The sequence below is a fragment of the Bradysia coprophila genome, chromosome II (genome assembly GCF_014529535.1).
Source record: "Bradysia coprophila strain Holo2 chromosome II, BU_Bcop_v1, whole genome shotgun sequence".
Classification (NCBI taxonomy): Eukaryota; Metazoa; Arthropoda; class Insecta; order Diptera; family Sciaridae; genus Bradysia; species Bradysia coprophila.
The window spans coordinates 12,251,532-12,277,995 of record NC_050735.1 but is presented as its reverse complement, the minus strand read 5'-3'; the positions used below and the strand labels follow the sequence as shown (position 1 = coordinate 12,277,995).

The following is a 26,464-nucleotide window of genomic DNA, read 5'->3' as shown; positions in this document are numbered from 1 at the left end:
TATTGACATCTAGTGCAGTCGCCGCTCGTTATTCCGATTTTTGAAAATTGATTCTGGAGAAGTGATATCATCAATAATAATTAATCTAAAATTCACGCCGTAAGTGTGCCTAAAATTTGAATTTTAAGTGAACGATTCGATGAAAAAGTGAACCAAGGAATGCATTTCAACGCTTCCCTGTATGAAAATGACGCTACGTCAAAAAGACCTCCGCCACGGCAGAGTAAAAGTAAACCTGGCAGTAGCGGTTCATTATTGAAACGTCAAATGAGGGACCTAATACACTGTATGAAAATGAACTCAAATGAACACTGACATAAGTTGAAAAATTTAATTCGCAAAAAACATAGGGCTACTAGATTATTCAGGTCCCTAGTCAAACAAGCGCTCCTGCCTGTGTTACTTTTACTCTGCCGTGCCTACGCATTTTCCATTTTAAATTTCGACCGCACTTACGGCGTGAATACTATTTGAACAACGCCCCAATGTATGCTTTTCAGCATTTAAAATGAAAGCAAAATAAAATGATCGGTTCTGGTCCAGACTCGATCATTTTATTTTGCTTTCATTTTATTTGTGCATTTCGTATTTTATTTTACAAAAATCCATTTTCAAAGTACGACCGTCCTTTTCAGCAGAAATGTTATAGCTTGGGTGGGTTTTGTTAAGGTAAGTAAATATATGGGCCCGTCCATATATTTACCTTTGGTTTTGTGTCAGTCTGTGAGAATTCCTCTGAGAATTCCTGCTGGAAATAAAGGTCATACTTTTTGAAAAAGAATTTTTGTAAAAAGATATTAGCGAAAACAAAATACGAAACGCACAAATGTAGGAGCATGCCTCTTAATTATAGCAATCGAAGCTTCGCTGAAAGCGTTATATTTTGTAGCCTACATTTGTGTGTTTCTAAATTGTATTTTCGATGATATCTTTTCACCAGAATTCTTTTTGAAGGAGGTGCAGGAGGGTAACTTTCACTTTCATTCAACAATCAGAGACAACATTAAACACGAAACCATACCTTTCACGAAACAGATCTATGTGAACTTTACGGACGTTATAGTTGGCATATACATGCAATGCACTTCGCAATAAACATCCTGCTAATTCGCTTTTAATTTTCCAGCTGAATTGTATTCGCATTATTTAAAAAAATCGTTCGTGACGCAGTTGTTTTGCTGTCTATATTGTTCTTATCCCACGTAAAATCTATCCTCGGCATATATTTGAGAAAAACAACAAACCAATTATAGTGTTCACGACCACGACACAACTTTAATTTCTACTTTTTAAGTTTGTGTGTTGGAAATTTCACCTTTGCAGACGATGAGACTTATCGGCAAAAACGCACTTTGGGCTAGGAGACGTAAAAATAGGACTGGTGTCAAGGGGAACCTTTTCAAAAATACCGTTAAATGGTAGGAAAGGCCAATAAGTTTTCCTAATTAAAATTAATTAGAAATTGAGGTTTCCAGGTTGTTCTTTTCGAATTTTAATGTCACAAAACTGGAATTTCTCCGAAAGGCCAAACTGACTGTTTTGGGTATGTTAAAAAGTGTTTTGCCGGCATTTTTCACTGAATTCAAAATTTTAAATTAGCAAACGTACAGGCGAAATTGCGTAGTGGATCCAAAGGAGACTTTACACACAATGGAAGTTTTCACGAAGCAATCGCCCCTGGTAATATGAACAATTTCAAAAAAAAAATTAAATTTCGCCTTTGACACAGAACCATTTTAGTCCTTGTTATGGCACAATGCTTTACCATTATGCCAGTGAAAAATGTCACAGCAAAAACGGTTTCACAGTTGAATTTCTCGTGGCGGAGCGCTAGAACAATATACTGTTGCAGCTTTACGATCGTCTCTGTTCTATACAATGGGATGGTGATCTGGTGGTCCTTTTCGAATGAAATTGATTTTGATAAAATTGGTAAGGGTCTGACCCGAGCAACTCCGATTTGTACATCCAGCTTTCCTAATTCTCACAGTTTTGGTATAGCGAATAAGAACTAGTGTGAGAATTGGTGGAGAGTGACAAATCTAGTTGGTCGTATATTTATGTTCAGTTCAATGGATTTGTTTCAGTAGCAGTTAAAGCAAAATTTGTTTATAAATCGGAAGGAACTCAAAGAATCCATCCACCGACAATCGGCTCTCTGAATCTGTTATGTACATTCAAATACTTAATTATTGTCCCTCACAGTTCCAGTGATCTTCTACACATTCTGTTCATATGCTCGGATATGTTTCATCATTCTGGCAATGAAATGGCCGGCGCTAATGGCATATTGGCGAAAACTTGAAAAGCAACTTCCTCCATATGAAAGCATTCGAGAACAATCAGAACTGGCGTACAAGATTAAAATGACTTCCATCATCATCATGACGTTGTCTTTGTGTAAATTTATGTGCTAATTTAATGGATCGTCCAATTTCTATTATAGGGTGACGGCACCAGTTTCCGGCGATGTAACAGTTAGTAGTCGGACACCTCTTGTTCTTTCACTCATAAAAAATCGCGCATATGAAAGAAAGGACAATAGGTGTCCGGTTACTGGTACTTGTGACAATTAACTTGTCCGAAGACTGGATTTTTGCACGAAAAAAGCATTAGGTGTCGCACTACTGGTATATGATCAGAAACTGGTGCGCCCACACTATTCAGCTTGCACTGTTTTTGGATTTATTTTTTGAGGGTTTGTCCTAGAGTTGTTATAAAATTGCATAAATGTCTTTTACGGCAAAATTAAAACGACAAAACTTATGAAGTAGAAGATTCAAACCAATTATACTTTTAAATCTAGGCCGTATTCAATCATTTCAATCATCTTGTATGTATGATACAATCTCAGTCATTGGACGATCCCTTACGAAAGAGAGTAACAAATTATGCTGAGCATTTAATTTTACATTTTAGCGGAACATCTTCTGAACATAATATCGATTGTGAGTCACCTGCACACCTGTCACAAAAATTTACCAGATCCTATTGAAATGTACTTTCTAATCGAGCTTAATCAATTGTTCTACTACTTCGAATTTTCGCCATTACTTGCATTTGTTGGGAAATTGTTGAACATAATGTCGACCTTTCTGTGGAGTTATATGGATCTGTTTGTGATCGTCATCAGTTTGGGATTAACGTCACGTTTCAAGCAAATAAATAAAAATTTGTTGAAACATAAAGGACAGGTACATTAAATACATACAACGGTTTGGGGAGGTCACACAGACCGCCATTTTGTTAGACACACCAAGGCACTTCAAGCAAAAGTGCTATTAATGACAGCTGCCAAATAGAGTACTATTTTGTATGAAAATTTGTTTGATACACTGTCCAGTTTCAGTAACCTATTTAGAGTACCACTGATGCTTGAAGTGCGTTGGACACACCAAAGTTAATAAACGCTGAAGGTAACGTGATTCTTTTGAAAAACAGCCTACCGAAATCGGACGCATTTTCCAGTGGACTTTTATATTTTCCTAGAAAGGTATTCCCTAGAAGCTAGAACCACTTTCAAAAAAATTCTTCGAAGTTTGTGTGGCTGGTGAAAGGTGATCAAAAACCGAAAACTTGCACTTTTCTTACATAAATTTCTCCAGTTACACGAGTCGTTAAGGGTTAAGGGACTATTGAGCCGAATAGGGACTTATTGTGTTTAAAATTCATCGACACTGAAATATGTGCAGTTAAAGTTTTTAACCGAAGACTAACACTATTCTTTCTGAAATTTCTCAAGGTACACAAAACGTACATGGTCGTGTGGGGTGTCATTTGACAGGTAATTTAATGTGATTTTGGGCCACATAAGGTCTTATGTGGTTTGGATGCATCTACGATGAAATAGAATCTGAAATGTTTAAGTGTACATATTTCATCATAGATGCATCCAAACTTCATAAGACCCTATTTGGCCCAATAGCACATTAAATTACCTTTCAAATGATACCCCATGTACGTTTTGTGTACCTCGAGAAATTTCAGTAAGAACAGTGTAAGTCTTCGGTTGAAAACTTCAACTGCATATATTTCAGTGTCGAGGAATTTTAAACCCAATAAGTCCCTATTCGGCTCAATAGTACATGTGATCACCTTTCTAATAACACCTCACATGACCCTGTACGGCTCGTGTAAATAGAGAAATTTTTGAAAGAAAAGAGTAAGTTTTCGGTTTTTGATGACTTCTCGCTAGCCACACAAGCTTCGAAGAATTGTTTTGAAAGTGGTTTTGGCTTCTAGGGCATAATACCTTTCTAGGTAAAAAAGTCCACTGGAAAATGCGACCGATTTCGGTAAGCTGATTTTCAATAGAATCCCTCTCAGCGGACCACAAACTTTATGGAACTGGAACATACGTTTTGGGCGAATAATAGATTTGTTATTATGCGTTGGTGTGTGCTTAGTTTTGTCACATGTTGCAATCTAACAAATTGAATTTAACTTATTATATTCACCCAAAACTAGGGTTCCATGAGTTTTTGTGGATTTGCAGTACCTTTAGTGTTTATATACTTTGGGAACACACCGCTTTTGATGATTAAAAAAAAAAAAAAATGACGAAGATAATCATCACGAGAAGTGAATTTTTAGTCTGAAAATCTGCCATAGTATCATCAAGTGTAATCATCAACTTAAGCGGTAAGGACTCAAATTGAATGTAAATTATTTTAGAATATGCCCGAAAAGTTTTGGATTGAAAATCGAATCAACTACCGCAACATCTGTCGATTATGCCAAGCCATTGATAAAGCGATTGGACCGATTACGATTGTGTCATTTGGCAATAATCTCTACTTCGTATGCGTCCAGCTGTTAAGGAGCTTAAAGTTTGTATAATGATTCCGAAAGTTTGTTCTTTTTCATCAGCGTAATTTAAGGGCAAGAAAAATATGAAAATACAATTTTGAATTACACGAACAGTCCGATGCCATCAACCGCACATGCAGTGTATTTTTGGTTTTCGCTTACATTCCTTATTACCCGGACGCTGGCGGTGTCACTGTATTCTAGCGCAGTGAATGATCAATCTAAAATACCGATACGTATTTTTCGAGCTTGTCCATCGAGCTCTTGGTGTCTGGAGGTAAATAATGTGTAAATTTTAACGACAAAGTTAATGATCGTAAGACCATGCATCAGGTGAAGAGATTCTGTGAGGAAGTTACTACTGATACCATTGCCCTATCTGGCATGAAATTTTTCTATTTGACCAGGAAGTTGGTGTTGAGCGTTGTTGGGACAATAGTTACTTATGAATTGGTACTGATTCAGTTCCGTAAAATCAGCGACAAGGCTACAGATGGCTGTTAGGCGCCGTCTGTGGATTCAGAGAAGTACAAACAATATACGATCGAAATAACAGTGTTTGTCTTTGTTAGTAGTTAGTAGTAGGACTATATAAAATGTAAAATTAAAATCGAAATAAGAAGTAGTTTGAATACAAAATTGTCAACCATTTTACTCATTAATAAAAACAACGATAGGTAAGTTTGATGCAGAGGGAGATATTAGTATAAATTGTTTCTTTGAACTGACCAGCCCAAAATCCTAATCCTAATCGGCTCTCTTTCGTCTTTTTCATTTATTTCTCACACATTTCACATCACCAGTAATTCCCCCTTCAAAAGGCGGAGTGTGTTTGGTGTCGTTTCTATCATCATCATCACCATCTTTATCATCATTGCAGGACCTATCATTGTAGGGAAATTTCTAAAATTTCACAAATTTCTCAAAATTTCACGAATTTATAAAATTTTAGAAATTCGTGAAATTCAAGAAATATGAAAGTTAAGATAAAGTATCGCGGTTCGGCAGAATTTTGAAAATCTGAGATTGAAATCGATTTTTTTTACGTTTCTTGGAAGATATGTACGGGTAATTGTGTTTGATCATAGGGACAATCAAGTTTCTACGAAACTAGCCTAATTATGTTAATTTTAATGTTAATTTCAGTTAATTATTAAGGTTTTTTTTAATCTAATTCTGGCTTGGATCGCGGTTCGACAGTATGGCAAAAATCGCGGTTCGACACGTCAAGCTGTTGAGGTCTCAAAACCAAATATGAAAATCACAAATTGGTATAGAAAATGCTAGTTATCACTTAGTCTGGGCTCAAAAACATTTACTATTCCGTTTTATAGGCTGAAACTCACTTAAATCGCTTATTTTCATCAAAAATCGGCTTTCCATGCAAAATTCAAAGACTATCAAATTTCGATGTATTTTGCATGCACAAACCAAATTTTCCTTGATTAAACTGTTCAGTATCAATAATTTCACTAATATCGACTCGTATAATGTAAAGAAACTAAAATACTAAAGGTAAAGATGTTCAACACGAAGTGTCGGAAAACGAACCGTTTTTGACATGTCCAATCCCCGATACTTTACCTTAATTATATCAAATTTCACTTAGAATCGACTTAAGCTCATATATACTTATTTAGAGTGTGAGATTCGAACAATATCAAAATTTGATAATGATTGGTTGATTTAACAGTTAAAAGACATTAATCAACCAAAATATATGAAGGTTGTGACGATATCAAAAATCCGTCCAGAATATATGAAGATTGTGACATCTACACACCTATTCTAGTGTGTGAGCACTGCGCATGATGAAGGTTTCGGTTTTTCTTGCTATTTTATGTGGACGGTCAAGGTTTTTCACCACTAATAACACCATCAGTGCTATTTTGGATGGTCAAGATTTTTCAGTGCTAGCCGTAAGGCTCGGAATAGGTCGACCTCGGTCAACCGCTGTCAAAAATAAGGTTGACCTGAAATATCAGGTCAAGTAAAAAAGACAAACCTGACCTGACCCATCCCTCATTTTATCAGACCTGACTTTACTTGACCTGACCTGTTTGATCTGTTTCTACGACACTGAAGAAATATCCTTAGATTTGGTAATAGAAGCTTAAAAGCAGAGTAATTATGGGTTACACCGGCCATTGCAGGGTGATTCGGCACATGAACAAGTTGAGCACTCCGAGATGTTCCTGCGATCTAGAGAACGAAACGGGTTGCCCCAAATTTGTTCTACTAAGTCGCAGGATGCTAGGAGAATTTGAGTTACCTCCTTCAGACATTGTCGCAATAGGACCTGACGTTCTAGACGGGCTCCTCCCTAGCGGCAACAAAGTTACAATGATTTACGGGAAGACCGGTAAAGGTAACACAGGATCAACAGATCTGTATTTTGAGATCCTCACGGATCGTCCCAACCTAATAAATCTAAAATTGGGTCTCATGGAATAATTTTGATAACGACTTTTTCTTCACTTTACTTTTGCATACGACTATTGTGTCATTGTGACTTTTAGGGTCAGCGTTAAATGTTTAATTTAAACCATTATTGACGAGATGCATTCCCACTGATCATGTTAATGGTCACTCATTCGCAATTTTTTCTTTCTTGTGTTAGCCCCGGACGATGGTTTCTTTAATGTGCAACGTGCCTCTGATATATTCACTCTTGATTTCGGTAACGACTAATAATTTTCACAAAATTATCCATGACTCAAGACACATATGGCTAATTCCATGATCTATGTCGTGATGAACGGTCTTGAAATAGCTCGGAATCTTCAGGGCTTTTCTTAGAGCGGCATACATGGAACTTTATATGATATACTAGTGAACCGCATGAACCAAACATGCCTCCATGGTATCAAAGTCATACCGTCAGGTCTTTCCCCATCATCTCTTGAAATCAGTTTCAGGTCAGATCAGGTTTCAGGTATTTTTCCGAGCCATATACTAGCCACACCGACACCATTCTGGGATTTTTTTGTTCGAATCCTATCACGGCATCAGAAGTTAGTGTTCATGTTCATGGACTGAGCGTTTGCCGGGCTACTCGTAAAGCAAAGGTAGTGCTTTTTTTGAACAATAAGGAACTTTTGGGAATTTTGTGAGTTTTTGGAAACTTTTAGCAGTATCTGGAATAAGTTAGAGAATGCAATTGGCGAATAAAAAAAGGAAAGACTGGCTAAGCGAAAAAGCGTTCACTGGGATTTTTGCTATTCCACGGTTTCCCGAATACGTTTTTCTTCGTAAAATATGTATTTTTTTAGCCGCAAGAGAGTGAAATCAAACACTCACAAACACATTTTCTTATTTGAGAGTTTTTTGGGGTTTGCAATTGTTTTCACCAAATTTTTGTTTAACAAATGAACATCTAGATTTTAATTTTTTGACTTGACTTGTTGACCGATCTGGGATTCGCTAATTTTCACTTTACTATTAATCGGATATATTGGAAAAAGTATTCATTAAAAAAACCTCTGACTCTTTAAGCGTTAATTATTTATTTTTACACACCTCATGACCTGACGCGACGGTTACCGACGAAATCGACACGATATAACTTTCATGCCACAATTTATTTTAAATTGAAAATGGTTAGCTGGCCATAAATTTATTTACTTTTGCACATGATTAACTAAGGGAAGGTATACTTTACGAGTGTGATTGTCATGTGAGATGGTTATCTCGGTAGCGTTTAAAAGTAGTGTTTGTCATACCAATCGAAACTCAACGACAAACAATTACAAAGAAATCAAATTTGATATACGCCATCATCCAATTCAATCGAATGTTTTACCACGAACGGTCGATTTTAGTGCATTTTATCAGAGAAATTGCGTCTACAGGAAAATGCCTTCGATTCTGAAACAAGAAAAAAGGTCGGTGCTTAAGAGACGAAATATGTCTCATTTGAGCGTCGTCAACATTGAGACCGTTCCACAACAAAATAAAGTTTCCTTCGCCAAATTTAATTCAATGGAAATCGAAACGGAGACGCGGAATGAAAGTTTTTTCTTTAGTGTCTGGCCAGGTAAGCCATTAACATCGTGTACCAAATTCGGATCTTTTTCTGATGTTCACGAATTGAGCGAGAATAATTAGAGTATCCACCAACAGTTATATATGTGGCTCAATTTATGGGATTTATGCCAGTACAGGGCATTCGAACTGGGGATCCGTTTAAGTTCGAGTTCCGTTGGAAGACCTTTCGAGTCATGATAACAATGCTGTATTTCGTGTGTAGTGCATCGATAGCAACCATGTACTTAAATCGAATCGCTCAATTGGGAATCAGCGCTAAGAACATTGGTGAGATAAGTACAGACACATTGTTTCAGCTCGCCAGTGAGGTCGAACAAAAATGGTGTTAAGGATCCTGTATAAATTACGTAACGTTTTTTCAGTGCTGTCATCAAAATTAAAATCTAAATAACTCGAGAAATACGCGCTCTGTGAAGTTAAAACAATAATGTATCCATTTAGATGATAGAACATAGTTTTAACTTCGCATACGCGAACTTCCTGAGTTATTTAGGACTTAATGTTGATGACAGCACTGAAAAAAACGTTTCGTAATTTAAGCAGGATCACAACGGAAATAGTACATTGAATGACAAGGGGCGAAAGTAAAAAAATTCAACCGTGTGCGAGAGTTGATGCCCGCGCCGAAGGCAAGGGCCTCAATCGCACAGGTTGAATTTTTTTACTTTTGCCCCGAGTCGTTCATACTATTTTTTTTGATACCAACATCGAAAGTTGATACGTATTGCAAACAGCAGAACAAAATGTTGAAATATGAAGGCATTTAGCCAGAAAATGCGGGGGTCCAGGGGGCGGCAGCCCCCTGGTATATCAAAAATTTAATTATTTAGCCATCACAACAATAACACACACAAAAATTAACAAATAACTAACAAATCATTAACAACAAAAATTATCAACTTCGTATGTTAATTTCAATAAGAGCACTGGCGCACGCTTTATTTCAATTTTGATCGCAGTACACTTATTGACAAGAGTCGACTATTACATTATGTAGTCGACTTTCGCATTATGTATATTGACTTTCGCTTTATGTATTCTTTCTTTCTCCCCGCTCAAACACATAACTTGCATTTTTTTACTTTCGCCCCGGATTTCGAGGGCGAAAGTATCAACTTTCGATGTTGGTATCAAAAAAATATATTTTTCATGTGTCGGGGCCGAAAATGAGGGAGTTTCGATATTTTTCTCAGGTTTTCGACCCCTTACATGAAAAATTTTTTGAGTATCTGTTTTGGACGATTGATTTTAGGCACTTTCGCATGTAGCCCTCACTTCGTTCGGGCTACAACAAGCGAATTTGCCTAAAAACAATCGTCCAAAACAGATACACAAATAACTATTTTTAAAGTCAAATTCGCGCGTTACCCTGCGGCAACGAGACCACAAAGTTCACTGTTGTATTCTTCGTTTTACAGTCGGTTTCGTGTTCTATACGTTTTGTTTGTTTTGCGGCATTCTGTTTCTTTTCCTCGCTCAAAGGTGGAAAGATCTGGCCCTGATGTGGCACCGATGTGAAAAGATTTTTTTAAATTTGCCGTACAAAGAATGCGGATGGAAACTATCGACGAAAATTCGAATCACAGCCGCTGTAATTTTATTTCTTGCAATAGGTAAATATGCGCAACTGTTTTGCACACCTAAAAATCCCACTTTCGTACCTAAGCTATTACTGCCGCAGTTGTTCCTCTACAGTTCACTCATTTCGTTCATTTCAAATGGCAAATGAGTGAAATCAGAGAAGCCAAGAAGAACAGTGGGATTTGTTACGGGTTCAAAACAGTTATGGAAATTTTATTTTCGTGTACATGTTTTACACAGTGGAGCACTTGATGGCAATCTTGAATAGTGGATTCAATTTTCATACAAAACTTGTTGCCTGCGAAGCAAACATAAACGATAAATGGAAATATTTTTTCCTTAATGAGTATCAACACGTTTTCCCGTTATTACCCTATCATTTCCTGCTCACCATTTTGATTGAGGTAAGAAGATGGCGTCACGTAACAAGATGGCGATGATAAGTGTAACAAAAAATCATTCGAGTGCTCTCTTTTCGCCAAAACAGTGGTCTATAATATCATTTACGTTCGGTTGGAACTATATGGATACATTTATCATGTTGACGAGTATCGGTCTGGCGACGAGATTTAAGCAGATTAATCAACGACTGGAAGAGATAAAAAATGAAGTAGGAAAATGGGATGAGTTTTGAACTGCAGTTAGAGGCAGTGATTTTTCAAAATCAGGATGAATCAGCTGCTTTTCAGTTGGTCCATGGTCCACTTATAAAAACATAATTGCTGATACGTCTTTATATCCTGCTTCACTCGTATGAAGAGTTTTGTTTGTATAGTGGACCAGCTGAAAAACAGATGAGACAAGTTTAAGCTGAAATATCACTGTCTCCATCGTAAGCGTGAATTTCGTATATTTATTTCTAAATTAGCCGATGGACGAATCTTTGTGGGCTGAAATCAGACATCACTACGTTCTGTTGTGCGAACTCGTCGAAACAGTGGACCAAAATCTAGCCGCTATAACCCTACTGTGTTGCACGAATAACCTCTACTTCATTTGCTACCAATTGCTCAACGTTTTCAAGTGATTTCATTTTTTAAAGTTTCGATTAGCACTGATTGGTAGCGATCAGTATCGATTTGGAGTTAAAATGAAATTTGTTTGTAGTAAGCTGCCGCATTTCATCAACTTACTTTACTTTTGGTACTCGTTGTTGTATTTGATTGGTCGTACAACTGGAGTGTTTTTAATAGCTTCGTCCATCAATGATGCGGCCAAATACCCGGTAACATTTGTACGGCAACGACAGACGACCGAATGGTGTTCGGAGGTAATTTTTCTCTTATATTCATTCCAAATCGATGTTTTGAATATTCGGAGTAATGGCGACAATCGGAAATTATCTCACAAAATAACAGGCACAAGGGATTGTCATGTCTGGATCTGAATCGTAGAAATTGATCAGTTGTGTTCTTATATTGTCATACCAAAATAGGATTTTGTTGAGAAAATATTAAGAGATGAGTCGTGGCGAAGATTTAGTAACTACAGTCAGAGGCAGTGAAATTTCAGCATGAATTTACTTCAGCTGTTTCACACATACAATCAAAACTGTTAATACGAGTAAAGCTGCTACACGCACGCGCGTGGTAGTGGTAGAACCGTATGAAGACGTATAAACAGTTTTGATTGTTTGGGTGGATCAGCTGAAAAACAGCAGAAGCAAATTCATGTTAAAATTTCACTGGCTCGAGCTGTATTAGGAATTACTTCCTTTGCAACCTTTTTCCTACCGGAAGTGTAGGCACTGGAAGTTAAATAGACTTTCAGGAAACGGATGGATTCTTTTGAAAAATAACCTACCGAACCCCAGTATCGCGTCCGAAGAACGAAAAAATGTCATCTTTTTGTGCGCTTTTCTCCCATATACGACAAGAGCTATGGCCGTCCACAATGCCAATGGAAAACTGAGGTCTTGTAATTTCGGGGCCAACAGGGTCTTACTGGCTTTGGATGTCATTTACTCTGAGGTATGAGTGGGTCAAATAATTTGACTACACTGGAGAACTTTAAGACTTCCTTTTCCTCGACAAGGCCATTGGGAAAACTTTTTCCTATATTTTCCCAATCTTTACCACATTTTCCAGAATTTTCCTTAATTTTTATTTGAAACCATAAGTCACTTCAGCTACTTTTGAGCCGAGATTGGTTTTGAGGTGATTTTTGGATTCTACGATTCAGTACTTTTCTAGGTAGGTTGCTTTTGAAAAGAATCCCTAGCAGTGTTAACTGAAAAAGATGCAACAAACTCTCCAGCGACAAACGCTGAATATTCTGACTTCAAACAACAACCCTCTGTCGCAAGCGATTCTCTTTTATTAATTTCATAGATCCATCTACGCTGTAACATAATGTCGGTACCGGTTATGACCTCTAACCCTCTATGGCTTGTGAAAGCGAGTTTGGTGCTGCTTCAATAACGTAATTGTCGAATATTTCGTATGACATTCGTCACAATCGAAGTGTTTGTCGCCTTGGTGGTTTTTCATGTGCCTTCGTACGTCACACTTTTGCGAAAATTGCATCCTGCAAATGTCACAACCGTACGGCTTAATACCGTCGTGGGCATTTTGCTTATGTATGGTGAGAGAATACCGACGATTGAACGATTTTCCACACTCGTCACAGACAAATTGATTTTCACCATTGTGCGTCCGTTGGTGAAGTTTTAAATGCCTTTCGGTAGTAAATTTTGCTCCGCAATCAGTGCAGGAGAATGGCTTTTCTTTTGACCTCCGGTTGGATGTCGTACGGAATTTGTCGATATCCGGTAGGTCTTCGGTGACATTGGTGGGATGGTCAGATTCGATAGCTGTCTGCTCTATAAGTTGTAGTGGAAAAGGATTTTCTTCCTCTGATTTTACTATTGCTTTTGCCTCATCTTTGACATGGGAAACGACAGAGCTTTGGTCAATGTGTGCCTCCAGTTGAATTTTGATCTCAGGTTTCTCCTTAACTTCTCCTTCAAACACAAATTTGATATTGCTGTTGGTCACCGTAAGCGGCTGATCATCATTATTTGATGTGGGCCATCCGAACGAGATTTTCTGACGAGTACTGCCACCTGCTTTCGGTTTTGCCGATCCTTTCGGTGCATCACTCCTAGTGTGTACCCGCTTGTGTTGGTTGAGATGAGATCTGGTATAAAACGCCTTGGGACACTCGGTACACACAAAGGGCTTAACGCCGATATGCTTGAGTTTGTGTGTTTTGAGGTAAAATTTCATGGTAAATCTCATGTCACATTGGTCGCACGGAAAGGGTCGTTCACCGGTATGCTGAATTTTGTGATCTTGAAGGTGGCAATTCTTGGTGAATCGCATGTCGCATTGATCACATGGAAAACGCCTGTCGCCACTGTGCGTCAGCTTATGCGATCGTACCTCCGCTTTCCGGGCGAATTTCTTTCCGCATTCATCGCATGCGAAGGGTTTAAGTCCGGTATGGGACAGTTTGTGGGCAGTGAGTCCCGATTTTTGGGTGAATCTTGATCCGCATTCGTCGCAACTAAACGGCTTGAAGTCGCTGTGCGTCCGTAAGTGTGATTTTAAATAAACTTTCAGGGCGAACCTGGCGCCACATTCGTCACAGATAAAAGGCTTATCGGTGGCATGGCGGTCCTTGTGTTGCTTTAGATTGATCTTCTTAGCAAACGATTTTCCACATTCGTCACAAATAAACTCTTTTTCACCACCGATGTGCGACCGCTGATGCTTCATTAGACTAGAGTTTCGTGAAAAAATTGCTTCGCATAGGTCACAACTGAAACTTGTTTGGTCCGAGTGCGTTCTCATGTGTTTCTTTAGGTAGGTCTCCAGTCTAAACTTCATACCACATTTGTCGCAGCCGAAAGATTTATCACTTGAATGGCAAAGCACGTGTCGCGTAAGTGTTTTCTGGTCGACGAATTTCTTTTCACAAATGTCACAACTGAAGGGCAAATAGCCGGAATGGTCACGTCGCTGGTGCACGAACAGATAATATCGTCGGCTGAAGCTTCTTCCACACAGGTTACAGGAAAAAACTTTCTCACCAGCATTGTGCTGATCAACTTGGCCACCTGTATCAACATTCGATTGATTTTCGGCAACGGATCCTACATCCAAGTGTGTCCACTGATGTTTCCTCAAACTGCGAATCGACATAAAATTGATCCCACACTCATTGCACTGGACCACTTTATCGCCATTGTGTGTTAGTCGGTGCTGCTTCATGTGACACTTCTGGGCGAATCTGAGCCCACATTCGTCGCACTCAAACGGTTTCTCACCTGAAAAGGAAAACCGAATTCAGCCATCAACAGTGCAGAAATTTGATCCGAGATATTTGAAAGTTTTACCTGAATGGGACCGTTCGTGTCTGGTGAGGTGATATCTTCGGTTGAATTCTTTTCCGCATACCTCGCAAGCGAACGAATCCGAATTCGTTGTTTTCATGTGTGTCCGTTGATGTAACTGAAGAATACGCATCGACGCAAAACTGACTCCACATTTATCGCACGGCATCATGTTATCACCTTGGTGCGTCAGCTGGTGTTGTTTCATGTGACACTTTTGGGCGAATCTCATGCCGCAATAGTCGCACTCAAACGGTTTCAGTCCCAGATGGAACATTTTGTGTCTGTTGAGGCTACCTTTCATGTTGAATTCTTTTCCGCATTCGTCGCAACTGAACGAACTCCTACCGGTGTCCATTTGTTCCGATCTCTTGACGTCCAATCTGGCAGCGGTCTCCTTTGCGCCGAGTGTGTCAATGAACTCTGGCTCTGCATCGTTCGTGATTTCAAGCACGTCCGACGCTGGCATGCATTCAAAAACGTCAAATGTAATTTCGGATTTGATGGGGACATTCGATGATTCTTCGTCTGGGACTGATATTTCCGGTGGTGGCTTTCCTTCGACGATGTCAACTCCATCTTCAGTTTTTATGTAGAAATATCCATTTGGCTCGTCGTCCGCAGGTTCACTCTTGAACCATACTTTTTCGATGGAACCCGTTTGACCTTCAAAGGAAAGAGTTTTGTCAGACTTTTATCAATTTTATAGGCGCCATCGTAGCTGCAACGCATACGATTTGCAACCAAGGCCTAATATTTGAGAAATGATTCTTAAAAGATTCCCTAAAATGACCGAAAATTGTGTGAATCCGTTCTCAAATATTAGGCCTTGTGCAACATTTAATTGATAAAAAGTGGAACTTCAACTTGAAATCTCGTTGTTGGTAACAAGTTATACCAACAACGGATTATTGTAAAAATAAACACAACTTTATACCGTTTGATGTTTGGTCCATTACTTCATGTCTTTAATAATGAAACTTTACGTGCAACGAGCCGTTGTGGCTGATTAAAACAATTTGTTGCTAATACTCTTCTGAATGCAGAAGATGGTAAACATTTATAAGAAAAAAGTTCAAATGTCAAAAGTGCTGACAAAACAACAGTAGGTGACAGAGGAGGCATCGGAGGCATAACAGGCATAATGACAGTCAGTGATGACATTTTTTGAAAGAAAATTTATTAAAATTTGAACTAACGCGCAATTTTTTGCTCTTGATCTTAGAGACAAAATAGGTCTGTTCCATTGTATGGTAACCATAACCTCTGCGAACAATTTGTCAAACAGCTCAAATCACAGACATATTATTGGTTGCAACGTTTCGGGAAAACTTCTTTTTTTTAAACCAGATTAAAGCAATGAAAGTATAAACCAGGTATGGTCTGTTCATACAAACCGGAGGAGAGATTTCATATAAACAAACTCACCATGGGAGGTGAGTTTGTTTATATGAAATCGCTGTGTCCTCCGCTACATACGAAGTTTGACATTCGACCATACCTTTTGTTGACGTTCATTGGATTAAAGTTGAAGGCCTATTCACTCTGTAAGTAAAATTTGAATTTTAACCAAAAAATACATTTCAACGCTTCCCTATATGAAAATGACGCTACGTTAAAAAGACCTCCGCACTTCCCATTTTGAATTTCGACCGCACTTACGGTGTGAATTCAGAGAAATCATATTTGGGATGTGGGTCCATGTTGTGGAACATGAAATGTTTTAGACACCTTATTTCATCCAAAACAGATATTAAGAAAATGGATGTATGGGTCCAAAACCCAAGAAGACATTTCAGAAAACCCTCGTTTTCGGTCTAGAAACATGAAATGACTATTACCTGATTCAGGGCGACCTTCACTTTCACTGTCTCATTGGAATTTTTCTCGTCTCTTTGCATGTTAAAATGCTTACACATCTCATACTGTCGAATCTCGAACAAAATCACAGTTATCGAAGTACTCTCTAGTGTACTGTGTACGCTAACTAGGTCGAACGCCCAAGCAAGTGAATCCGAAACTATTAGTCAATGGTCGAGGTCAATAAACACACGAAAACGAGGACTGAGGGCTTTGAAAGAAGTGCTTGAAACATGAAAAGTTCGGTTTTCGACGCATGTAGCATGTAAAATAACTATTTCATACCTAGGACCAATATGAAAAATACTATTCGTACCACGGACGACGGACTAAAAGTCTTTTTTAGCGTATTCGATTCCAGACCTCGCCTTCGGCTCTGTCTGGAAACTTCTCACACGCTAAAAAAGACTTTTAGTCCTAGGTACGAAATGTACTATTACATCACAAGGACAATATCCGAAAGTATTTTCCGTGTGATGTATTGAGTTTACTTTCGCCCCTCGAATTGACAGTTTTCATTTTCGGTTTTCATAGCAAGGGTACAGATAACCTTCCTATTCATCTCTAAGGGATTCTTTTGAAAAACAGCCTACGTAAATGGAGAAATTTTTGAAAGAAAAGTGAGTTTTCGGTTTTTGATCACCTTTCACCAACCACACAAGCTTCGAAGAACTTTTTCGACAGTGGTTTTGGCTTCTAGGGTCGAATACCTTTCTAGACATGTATAGAAAAAAGTTCACTGGAAAATGCGTCCAATTTCGGTAGGCTGTTTTTCGAAAGAATCCCTCCCCTATCTTTATTTTCACCAACAGCTTGAACGATTTGGCGATCAAATTTCCACACAATTGGTGGCACTGTCGGGAATGAAATTTTTCTTCATCACCAGGTCACTACTTTTCGGTGTAAGTTTTCCTTTTGGAAGTATATTCCGCATGCTAATTACGTTCGATTTCTCGTTCGCACCATATCAGATGGCTGGCACAATTGTCACTTATGAATTGGTGCTGCTGCAGTTCGATGAAACTTCGTCAAAGAAATCGGCAAATGTAACTTTGCCGTTGTGTGACATATTTTTTAAATAAGAATCGTCTTCTTACTGCAGAAGTCATTTATTTCAGGTGTAATAAAGTGTTGGACATAATAAACTGGTGGCTTTTTTGGAGTTAAAATTCGGAATGATTTTTTCTGTTCTCTGTAAATTCACAATAGATTTACCTTGGAATTTACTATGTCCAATTTAAGGACTTTCTTCAACTTTCAAAGGTTCTTCTTCTTCAAAGAATTTTCCTTTTTTAAATAGTTATTTACATGATAAGGGATAAAAACATGAAAATTAGAGTTTCCGTTTGTTGATCCGAGGCGAAGCAAGACTTTTCAACTTTTATCCCGAGTTTTGTAACCCGACTTTAGTCATGGGTGCAGGTCACCACTAAAACTTGTTTGGTCCGAGTGCGTTCTAATGTGTCTCTTTAGGTAGGTCTCCAGTCTAAACTTCATACCACATTTGTCGCAACCGAAAGATTTATCACTTGAATGGCAAAGCACGTGTCGCGTAAGTGTTTTCTCGTCGACGAATTTCCTTTCACAAATGTCACAACTGAAGGGCAAATTGCCGGAATGGTCACGTCGTTTGTGCACATACAGATAATGTCTTCGGCTGAAGCTTCTTCCACACAGGTTACAGGAGGTTTTCTTCTCATCGGCGCCGTGCTGATCAACTTGGCCACCCGTATCGACATTCGATTGATTTTCGGCAACGGATCCTCCATCTATGTGTGTCCACTGATGTTTCCTCAAACTGCGAATCGACATAAAATTGACCCCACACTCATTGCACTGGACCACTTTATCGCCTTTGTGTGTCAGTCGGTGCTGCTCCATGTGACACTTCTGGGCGAATCTGAGACCACATTCGTCGCACTCAAACGGTTTCTCACCTGAAAAGGAAAACCGATTTCAGCCATCAACAGTGCAGAAATTTGATCCGAGATAACTTTACCTGAATGGGATCGTTCGTGTCTGATGAGATTATATGTTCGGTTGAATTCTTTTCCGCATTTCTCGCAAGCGAATGTATTCGAATTCGCTGTTTTCATGTGTGTCCGTTGATGTTTCTGAAGAACACGCTTCGACGCAAAACTGACTCCACATTTATCGCACGGCATCATGTTATCACCTTGATGTGTCAGCTGGTGTTGTTTCATGTGACACTTTTGGGCGAATCTCATGCCGCAATAGTCGCACTCAAACGGTTTCAGTCCCAGATGGACCATTTTGTGTCTGTTGAGACTACCTTTCATGTTGAATTCTTTTCCGCATTCGTCGCAACTGAACCAACTCTTGCCGGTGTCCGCTTGCTCTGATCTCTTGGTGTCCAATATGGCAGCGGTCTCCTTTGCACCGAGTGTGTCAATGAACTCTGGCTCTGCATCATCCGTGATTTCAAGCACGTCCGACGCTGGCATGCATTCAAAAGCATCAAATGTAATTTCGGACTTGATGAGGACATTCGACGATTCTTCGTCGGAAAATGATATTTCTGGTGGTGGCTTTCCATCGACGATGTCAACTCCATCTTCAGTTTTTGTGTAGAAATACCCATTTGGTTCGTCGTCCGCAGGTTCACTATTGAACCATACTTGTTCGATGGAACCCGTTTGACCTTCAAAGGAAAGCAGTTTTGTCCGACTGTGTTTTGTAGGTGTCATGTAGCTGTAACGCATACGATTTGCAACAGTAACACTTAATTGATAAAAAGTGGTACTTCAACTTGAAGTCTCGTTGCTGGTACAAGTTAATTGTTACACCAACAACGGGCTATTGTCAAAATAAACACAGCTTCGTACCGTTTGATGTTTGGTCCATTACGTATTCATCGTCTTCACGTCTTCATAGTGAAATATTTACTTGCAACGAGCCGCTGTGACTGATTAAAACAATTTTTGCTAATACTCTTCTGAATGCAGAGTTCTGATGGTAAACATTTAGAAGAAAACAGTTCCAATGTCAAAAGTGTTGACAAAAAACAGGTGGAGACATATTGACAATCAGTGATGACATTTTGTGAAAGAACATTTGAATTAACTCGCACTTGATTTTTTACTCTTGATCTTACAAAATTTGGTACGACAATTTGGATTTTTTTTGTTCAAAAACCAGATTAAAGTACACGGCCAAAAGAATTGTCAAATTTAAATGAGATGCCGAAATTAGCGCGAAGCAGCTTCAATCAAGGTTCTGAAAGAACAGGTTAAGAATTCTCTGAGTTGATCACGAAGGCGGTGACACACAAATTTTGACAAATAGATGCTTTTTGTTGAACACATTCCATTACAGATTGTTTGAAATGTGAACTTGATAGACGGTTATAAGCTGAAGACTAGTTATTATAACTTGACTGGGGGTACTTGTCAAAGTATTTGCTTCTCTTTCAACGTGGTACGTTGAGAGCGAGAGGACAGAAGACCAATTTATTTTAACTTGCCTTGGGGTACCTGTCAATATATCTTCTTCTCTTTCATCATAACACTCTATAAAAAGTAATCACTATAAGTATCCCAAGTAGCATTCAACGGTTAAAATTCGGTTGTACAACTGTTATTACACCGCGGTTATAAATTATTTGAAGATAACCCAAAATAACTAATTAGTTGTCGCAACGTTGCTACAACGTTGAAATAACGGTTGTACAACGGTTTTTGCCCAGTTGCGAAAGTTGTAAGATTCTAGTAACGAATTGGTTGTAAGACGGTTATACAACGAATTGGTTAAAGTTGTGAAACGGTTGTATAACCGACGTAGGACTTATAAATCACATTTGAAAATTCGATACCGTCTTACTTATTAGTTGTACTACCGTTTCACAACTTTTTCGTTTATCATTATTTTCAGCTTATAGCTACACTTTCAAGAACACGTTTTATCTGGAAAATTGTATGTGCAATATTCGTAAAGATGTTTTTATGCACAGCAATTCAACTGATTTTTTTTTAAATTATTTATTATCATTCATCATTTGGTGCGTAACTAAAGTAAGAGGCACGGTGAACTGTTCTTATTTTGTTCACGGTTCGATTTTAGTCAACAATTCAGTCAGTCACACGTCTTTCCACTCGTTTTTCTACATCTTTGATAATTAGCACCGTATTGTCTTAATGTCAATTCAACAAAGTTTTATCCATCAATTTCACTTTTATTGTAAGATACTGTTGTCGACCCTAACTCCCATCAAGAGACCTAACAAGACATAAGAAACCTAACTTCGACAACAGCAACAAACAAAACTAGTGAAATTGATCAATAAAATGTTGATTTACGAATTGGCAATAAGTTAGAAAAATACGACAATTCACAAAGTATTCACAATTTTCAGCACAAACATTCTTCAAATTTCATTGTTTCACATAGTGACTCAAAACTGAAACACTATTTAGCACATTTTACACATAAAGTCTCTCATAGATAGTTATATATTCCGAGCGAACTTTTGAGCATGACATCTTGATTCCAACTGACGCAAAATTGAAAATGCATCAGTTGCTCAACCGTTTTACGACGAATTAGTGAAAGAGATTTCTTCAACTTATTGGTTGCATAACGGTTAATTGACGAATAAGTTTTTGGCAAAAATTGTCGATTCACTTATTCGTTTATTAACGGTTGTACCACTAATTCGTTAAAAATTGAATGATAACGAATTAGTTGTGAAACGGTTATATAACGAATAAGTTATTTTGAGCATAACTTATTCGTTACATAACCGTTGGACAAAAAAGTCATTTTCTAACCGCGGATATGAAATGCTACTTGGGTATACGGTGACTCAAAATTTCAGCAAAAAGCAAAGGTCTATGGACGAAATTGTCGTGGTTCGGGTTGTCAAAGTTCGCGTTACAGTTATTTGGAACAAACCTATTTAGGGAAATCATATTTGTGATGTGGGTCCATGTCGTGGCACAATTAAAGTGTAGAACTATGGGATTGACACATTTTTTTGCAGTCATCCAAAACAGATACAAAATAAAATTCATGTAGCGGCCGAAAGTTTGAGTGGGCATTTGAAAAAGACCCTCGTTTTCGATCCCGAAACATGACTCTTTCATGCTTCAGGGGCGACCCTCACTGGAATTTTTTTCGTCTGCACGTAAAGTTGCTTACACATATAATACTGTTGAATTCTGAACAAATTGAAAGTTATCGAAGTACTTACTCTCTAGTGTACTATGAACTCTAACTAGTTCAAACGCCCAAAACAACTGAATCGGAAACTAAGGTTTCCCAAGGAGGGAAAGTGCCTTATAAAAACCTAGGGATGGAAAGTTAATTGACCTCAAGCTGAATTGGATAACTTTGGATAAAAGTTGAAAGTCTCGTTTTCGTGTGTTTATTGACCTTGGCTACGCCTCGAATCAACAAAATTCACTCGAAAACTCTACTTTTCATATTTTTATGCCCAATCATGTAAAAGACTATTGTTTTTTCAATTATTGTTTTCTTGATATTAAAGCAGAACACCAATAACCTTCCTACCCATCCCTATCTTTATTTTGTCCAACAGCTTGAACGATTTGGCGGTCAAATTTCCACACAATTGGTGGCATTGTCGGGAATGAAATTTTTCTTCATCACCAGGTCACTGCTCTTCGGCGTAAGTTCGGAACGTATTCAGTTTTTTTTCCTTTTGGAAGAGTATTACGCATGCTAATTACGTTCGATTTCGCGTTCGCACCATATTAGATGGCTGGTACAATTGTCACTTATGAATTGGTGCTGTTGCAGTTCGATGAAGCTTCGTCAAAGAAATCGGCAATTGTAACTTTGCCGTTGTGTGACAGATTTTTTAAATAAGAATCGTCTTCTTACTGCAGAAGTCATTTATTTCTGGTGTAATAATATTTGTTGTTTTTGTTTTAAATCTAGATAATTATGGAGGCTGGAGAGTGATTTATTCAAAAATTAAAATATTCCCTTTGTACTAGTACCACTCGCAGTCCCGCTCGTAATATATAGACTGAAAGCATTTATGATTTTTCGTTTCATTTTAAATTTTGCACAACTACAACACAAAACGTAATGTAAAACACATGCAAAATGTGAAATCTGAATTCATTACATCAAAATTCATCCATTTACTTAAAGCATTTTTGGTTTTTAATCATAAACAAACGTATAGAGTGTACCCTGTTGCAGTTTTCTATTTTGAATTAAACTTGGCGCTCATGCTCATAATAATATCGGGACGAAGTAGTACGAAGTAGATGACTCTAGTCGGATTTTCGTGAGTAAACGTCGAGCATGTGTCAAATCGTCTGTCACAACAAAAGTTTTTTTTTTTTTGATAACTTCAGCAGGACAATATCAATAATTTGAAGACGAGCACAACGATGGAGGATTACAAAATTGTTTCCCAACAAAATAAACCATTTGAACAATGTGAAATTGACCAAAAAATAACGCCAACTTACGAATCAGTTGTGGAACAAACTACAACAGTTGAAGAAGTAAAATCAATCGCACGTACTGAAAAATTTGAATCAGTATTGGAGTCAATAGGACAAAAAAGTGTTAGACCATCCAAGAGAAGGAGAGTAGCTGTCGATAGTGATCCGTCCATTAAAGTTACAATTAAAGAGGAACGAGTAGAACAATTGTCACAGCAAAATAGTTTCTCGGAACTTAACTTTCTGAAAGTGGAATACGACGAACGAAATGAGCATGTGGCTTCAGATGAACTTCCTGTAATCGACGAGGGAAATAATCGTCACGAACGACCACAGTCGGAAACTGAAGACGATAAAGGAGCTGAATTAGAGCATATTATGGCAACGGAATTAGGCGAAAAAAAGCGGATGCGGGCGATGCGAGTAAAATCTTTGAAAGACAAAAGAAAAGCGAAAAAAGATGAGTCCAGAATTCAAATTTCGAAGAATAGGAAGGAGAGAGCTGCTGCTAAATTGAAAATGGAAGCGGAACGTGTAGAACAAATTTCACAGCAAAATGGTTTCTCAGTACCTAGCTCTCAGATATTAAGTGACGATGACCGAATGGCAAACGAGCGTGAAGCAGCTGCACTACTTGCACTGCACAATGACCTATTGGAAGTTGAATTTACCATAGTTGAAATCGACGAAGGAAAGAATGTACCGAAACAACCAGCTGGAAAATGGAAAACGCGATTAAGGCAGAAAGGAAGAGAAAAAGTGATAGAGAGAATTAAAGCTGTACAAGCTCAATTGAGTTCTGACGAAGCACAGCTTCCCGTTGCAGTTGAAATGGACGAGGTAACTAATTGCAGTGAAGATTGTAAGAGAACGAAAGGAAATAGAAGTGAACGCAGAAAACCAATTCAAGAAGAAAGCATTAAAAAAAAAACTGCGAAAGAGAAGAGATTGAAACGACGCGCTACCGAAACGGAAGAACAGAAGGCTAAACGATTGGAAAGAGCGAAACGTCAGAAAATAGCACTGGAAAAAAGACTTGCAGCGGAAACCGAACAAGAGACTGCTGCTAGATTATTGCGTACAAGAATAGGTATACTGAAAAATCGATTAAAATTGAGATTAGAGGAAATGAAGCAGCTAAAAGCACGAAAAAAAAAACTGAGCTCATTACTGAAGTTGTTGAAACGAAGTGAAACAGAAGAACACAAGTTGAAACGATTACGATTGCAGAAACTAAATCGGAGGAAGTTGAAAAAAGTGACGGTGATAGTTGAACAATTAAAAGCTCAAATTTTCGAGTTGCTGGAGCAGCAACAGAAGGATCAGGAACAGAAGCATCAGGAACAGAAGCATCAGGAGCAGAAGGATCAGAAGCAGAAGGATCAGGAAGCTTTTACAGGTATAATCTCCTTATTAATTCTACTGTACCATCTATTCCATTCTATTGCACTACAAATTACAATTCATTATTTTCAGAAAATCAATCATCCTCCGAAGTGCATGAGCAAGATGCAACCAAAATCATATTCTTGTCGCATGAAAGAATTTCAATCGAATCACCGTCAGAAATGTCTACAAGTACCACTACCACATCCACAAAGAAGGAAACTGAGATTGATGCGGTGTGCCATTTACTATATTCCATCTGCAAAAATCAACCATCACAACATCCACCGCATCACCGTCGACTGCAAATTTCAGGCAATCTTTCCACGTCTGGCAGTTTTCACCACCTTTTAGCAGCGGTCCACTGGCACAAACTTAATCGTCGTACTGATGATCGACGAATTTAACGAATTGAATTCAATCTTACAAAAAAACTTTTTTTTAAACAGATCGAAACAGATCTTTTTAATTAGAAACATCAACAAAACGTTCTGAATGTCTCCGATCACCGAATGCAACGTTTATGAAATGAGATACAAGACTTCAGACTAAAGTTTTCAGGTAAGTTACGACGGCAGAACTGAAATTCAAACATGATGATTGAGAACGTGGTTGTTGACTGTTGAAGCATCATATTCCGTATAAATTTGCCATTGATGTCTCCATTAGAAAATGGGTCCGATCTCGACAAATGTTTTTCAAAAGAATCCATCGAATGAATTTACTTTTATTATTGAGACAACGCACATTACACTCACATAACCCCATAGAAACATGGTGTAGCCCCAGCGTCGTGTTCGGCAATTCGTCCGAATGCACCGAAAGTTAGCTCAACAATACGGCCTGGAACGAAAGGACCTCGACCGTTTATTGTTACATCAACGATCTTTCCATTGTTACTATTCGTTACTCTGATGCAGGTACCGAATGGTAATGTCTTATGACCGGTCCTCTTGTCGAATCTATTGAAAATTTCTCCGGATGGTAATTTGAAACCTTCAGGAATTTCTCCTGGAGCACCGTACCATGAACACACTCCTGATTCTATTGTGATGGAGTGGGTAAAAGTCAATTGGTTTGGGTAACAGGCGGTTCATTCATTTACCTGAAGCTGTTGATGGATTTGAAGGTCCGGTGGATCCTTTTGGGAAAGAAGTCACGTTCAGGCCCAGTATTTGGCTGACAACCAGACCACCAGCATTGCGATTCAACGTTTACCGCACAAAAGAATAAAGCATTTGCCACTTTTGCATGTTGTTGGCTAAAATCAGTCATCTAAAACAGATACAAAATAAAAGTCATGTTTCATCTCTTCTTATGTAATAGTAATTTATCTGCTTAGTCGGCAGATAAAATAGAGTATGCACGTCTGTCCAAGATGTTTATTTTGACTATTTGGATTATGTACCACGCCTTAGGCTCTGTACATAACGTCCAAATCGTCAAAATAAACATTTAGGATAGATGTGCATAATCTACTGTTACATGCTACATTCGTCGAAAACCGTACTTTTCATGTTTCAAGCACTACGCTCGGCGGCCTCGGCCTCAGCAAGTAAATCCATCACAAACCTCGTTTTTGTGTGTATACCTTGGCTACGCCTCGAATCAACACGATCACACGAAAACTCTACTTTTCATATTTTTCAAGAATTCGAGAATTTCAAGGACTTTCTTTACCCCGGTACTTAGCTAAAATTGTAGCCTAGATTTGTGTGGCTCGTATTTCATTTTTGATGATATCTTTTCATCAGAATACTTTTCGAAAAATATACGACCGCATTAACGACCACAAATGTGTTAGCTTTAAATTAAAATTAGTTTTGGTTGCAGTCGTTGACGTTTCTCAGAACCAAACGTAATGCTAAATTTTCATAAACTGGTTTCAGTGTTCAGGGTTCAGGTTTCTCAGAGCTGGTCAAACTGCTGCAATCAAATCTATTTTCTGTTGAAAGCTAACACATTGGTAGTTATTGTGGTCGTACATTTTTGAAAATGAATTCTG

At 38.3% G+C, this 26,464-nt stretch overlaps 4 protein-coding genes across 5 annotated transcripts; 2 read left to right on the top strand and 2 right to left on the bottom strand.

Annotated features, from left to right (window-relative positions):
* Window positions 1-1,131: 1,131 nt before the first annotated feature.
* Window positions 1,132-17,799, top strand: LOC119082792. Its single transcript, XM_037192441.1, has 18 exons — window positions 1,132-1,418; window positions 1,476-1,543; window positions 1,600-1,680; window positions 1,741-1,932; window positions 2,206-2,400; window positions 2,920-3,194; window positions 4,675-4,829; window positions 4,924-5,086; window positions 5,143-5,311; window positions 8,507-8,845; window positions 8,932-9,123; window positions 10,275-10,469; window positions 10,678-10,841; window positions 10,925-11,047; window positions 11,306-11,460; window positions 11,545-11,707; window positions 17,446-17,535; window positions 17,605-17,799. Exons 1-18 carry the CDS (start codon window positions 1,327-1,329, stop codon window positions 17,713-17,715), a joined length of 2,922 nt encoding a protein of 973 aa, XP_037048336.1. The 5' UTR covers window positions 1,132-1,326; the 3' UTR covers window positions 17,716-17,799.
* Window positions 12,808-15,865, bottom strand: LOC119073488 (oocyte zinc finger protein XlCOF6-like). The gene is made up of 3 exons (XM_037178996.1): window positions 15,711-15,865; window positions 14,777-15,439; window positions 12,808-14,707 (listed from the first exon to the last, which is right to left on the bottom strand). The coding sequence occupies exons 1-3, from the start codon at window positions 15,727-15,729 to the stop codon at window positions 12,819-12,821; spliced, it is 2,571 nt and encodes an 856-aa protein (XP_037034891.1). The 5' UTR covers window positions 15,730-15,865; the 3' UTR covers window positions 12,808-12,818.
* On the bottom strand, window positions 17,733-19,656 carry LOC119073503 (zinc finger protein OZF-like). Of its 2 annotated transcripts, none has more exons than XM_037179021.1 (3): window positions 19,480-19,656; window positions 18,633-19,345; window positions 17,733-18,570 (listed from the first exon to the last, which is right to left on the bottom strand). In XM_037179021.1, exons 2-3 carry the CDS (start codon window positions 19,339-19,341, stop codon window positions 18,044-18,046), a joined length of 1,236 nt encoding a protein of 411 aa, XP_037034916.1. In that variant the 5' UTR covers window positions 19,342-19,345; window positions 19,480-19,656; the 3' UTR covers window positions 17,733-18,043. The 2 variants fall into 2 exon arrangements, with proteins under 2 accessions (XP_037034916.1, XP_037034925.1); XM_037179030.1 differs by having other exon boundaries at window positions 18,633-19,295.
* A 3,291-nt stretch (window positions 19,657-22,947) lies between these two features.
* On the top strand, window positions 22,948-24,915 carry LOC119073495 (DNA ligase 1-like). Its single transcript, XM_037179010.1, has 2 exons — window positions 22,948-24,472; window positions 24,550-24,915. Exons 1-2 carry the CDS (start codon window positions 23,017-23,019, stop codon window positions 24,864-24,866), a joined length of 1,773 nt encoding a protein of 590 aa, XP_037034905.1. The 5' UTR covers window positions 22,948-23,016; the 3' UTR covers window positions 24,867-24,915.
* Window positions 24,916-26,464: the final 1,549 nt, after the last annotated feature.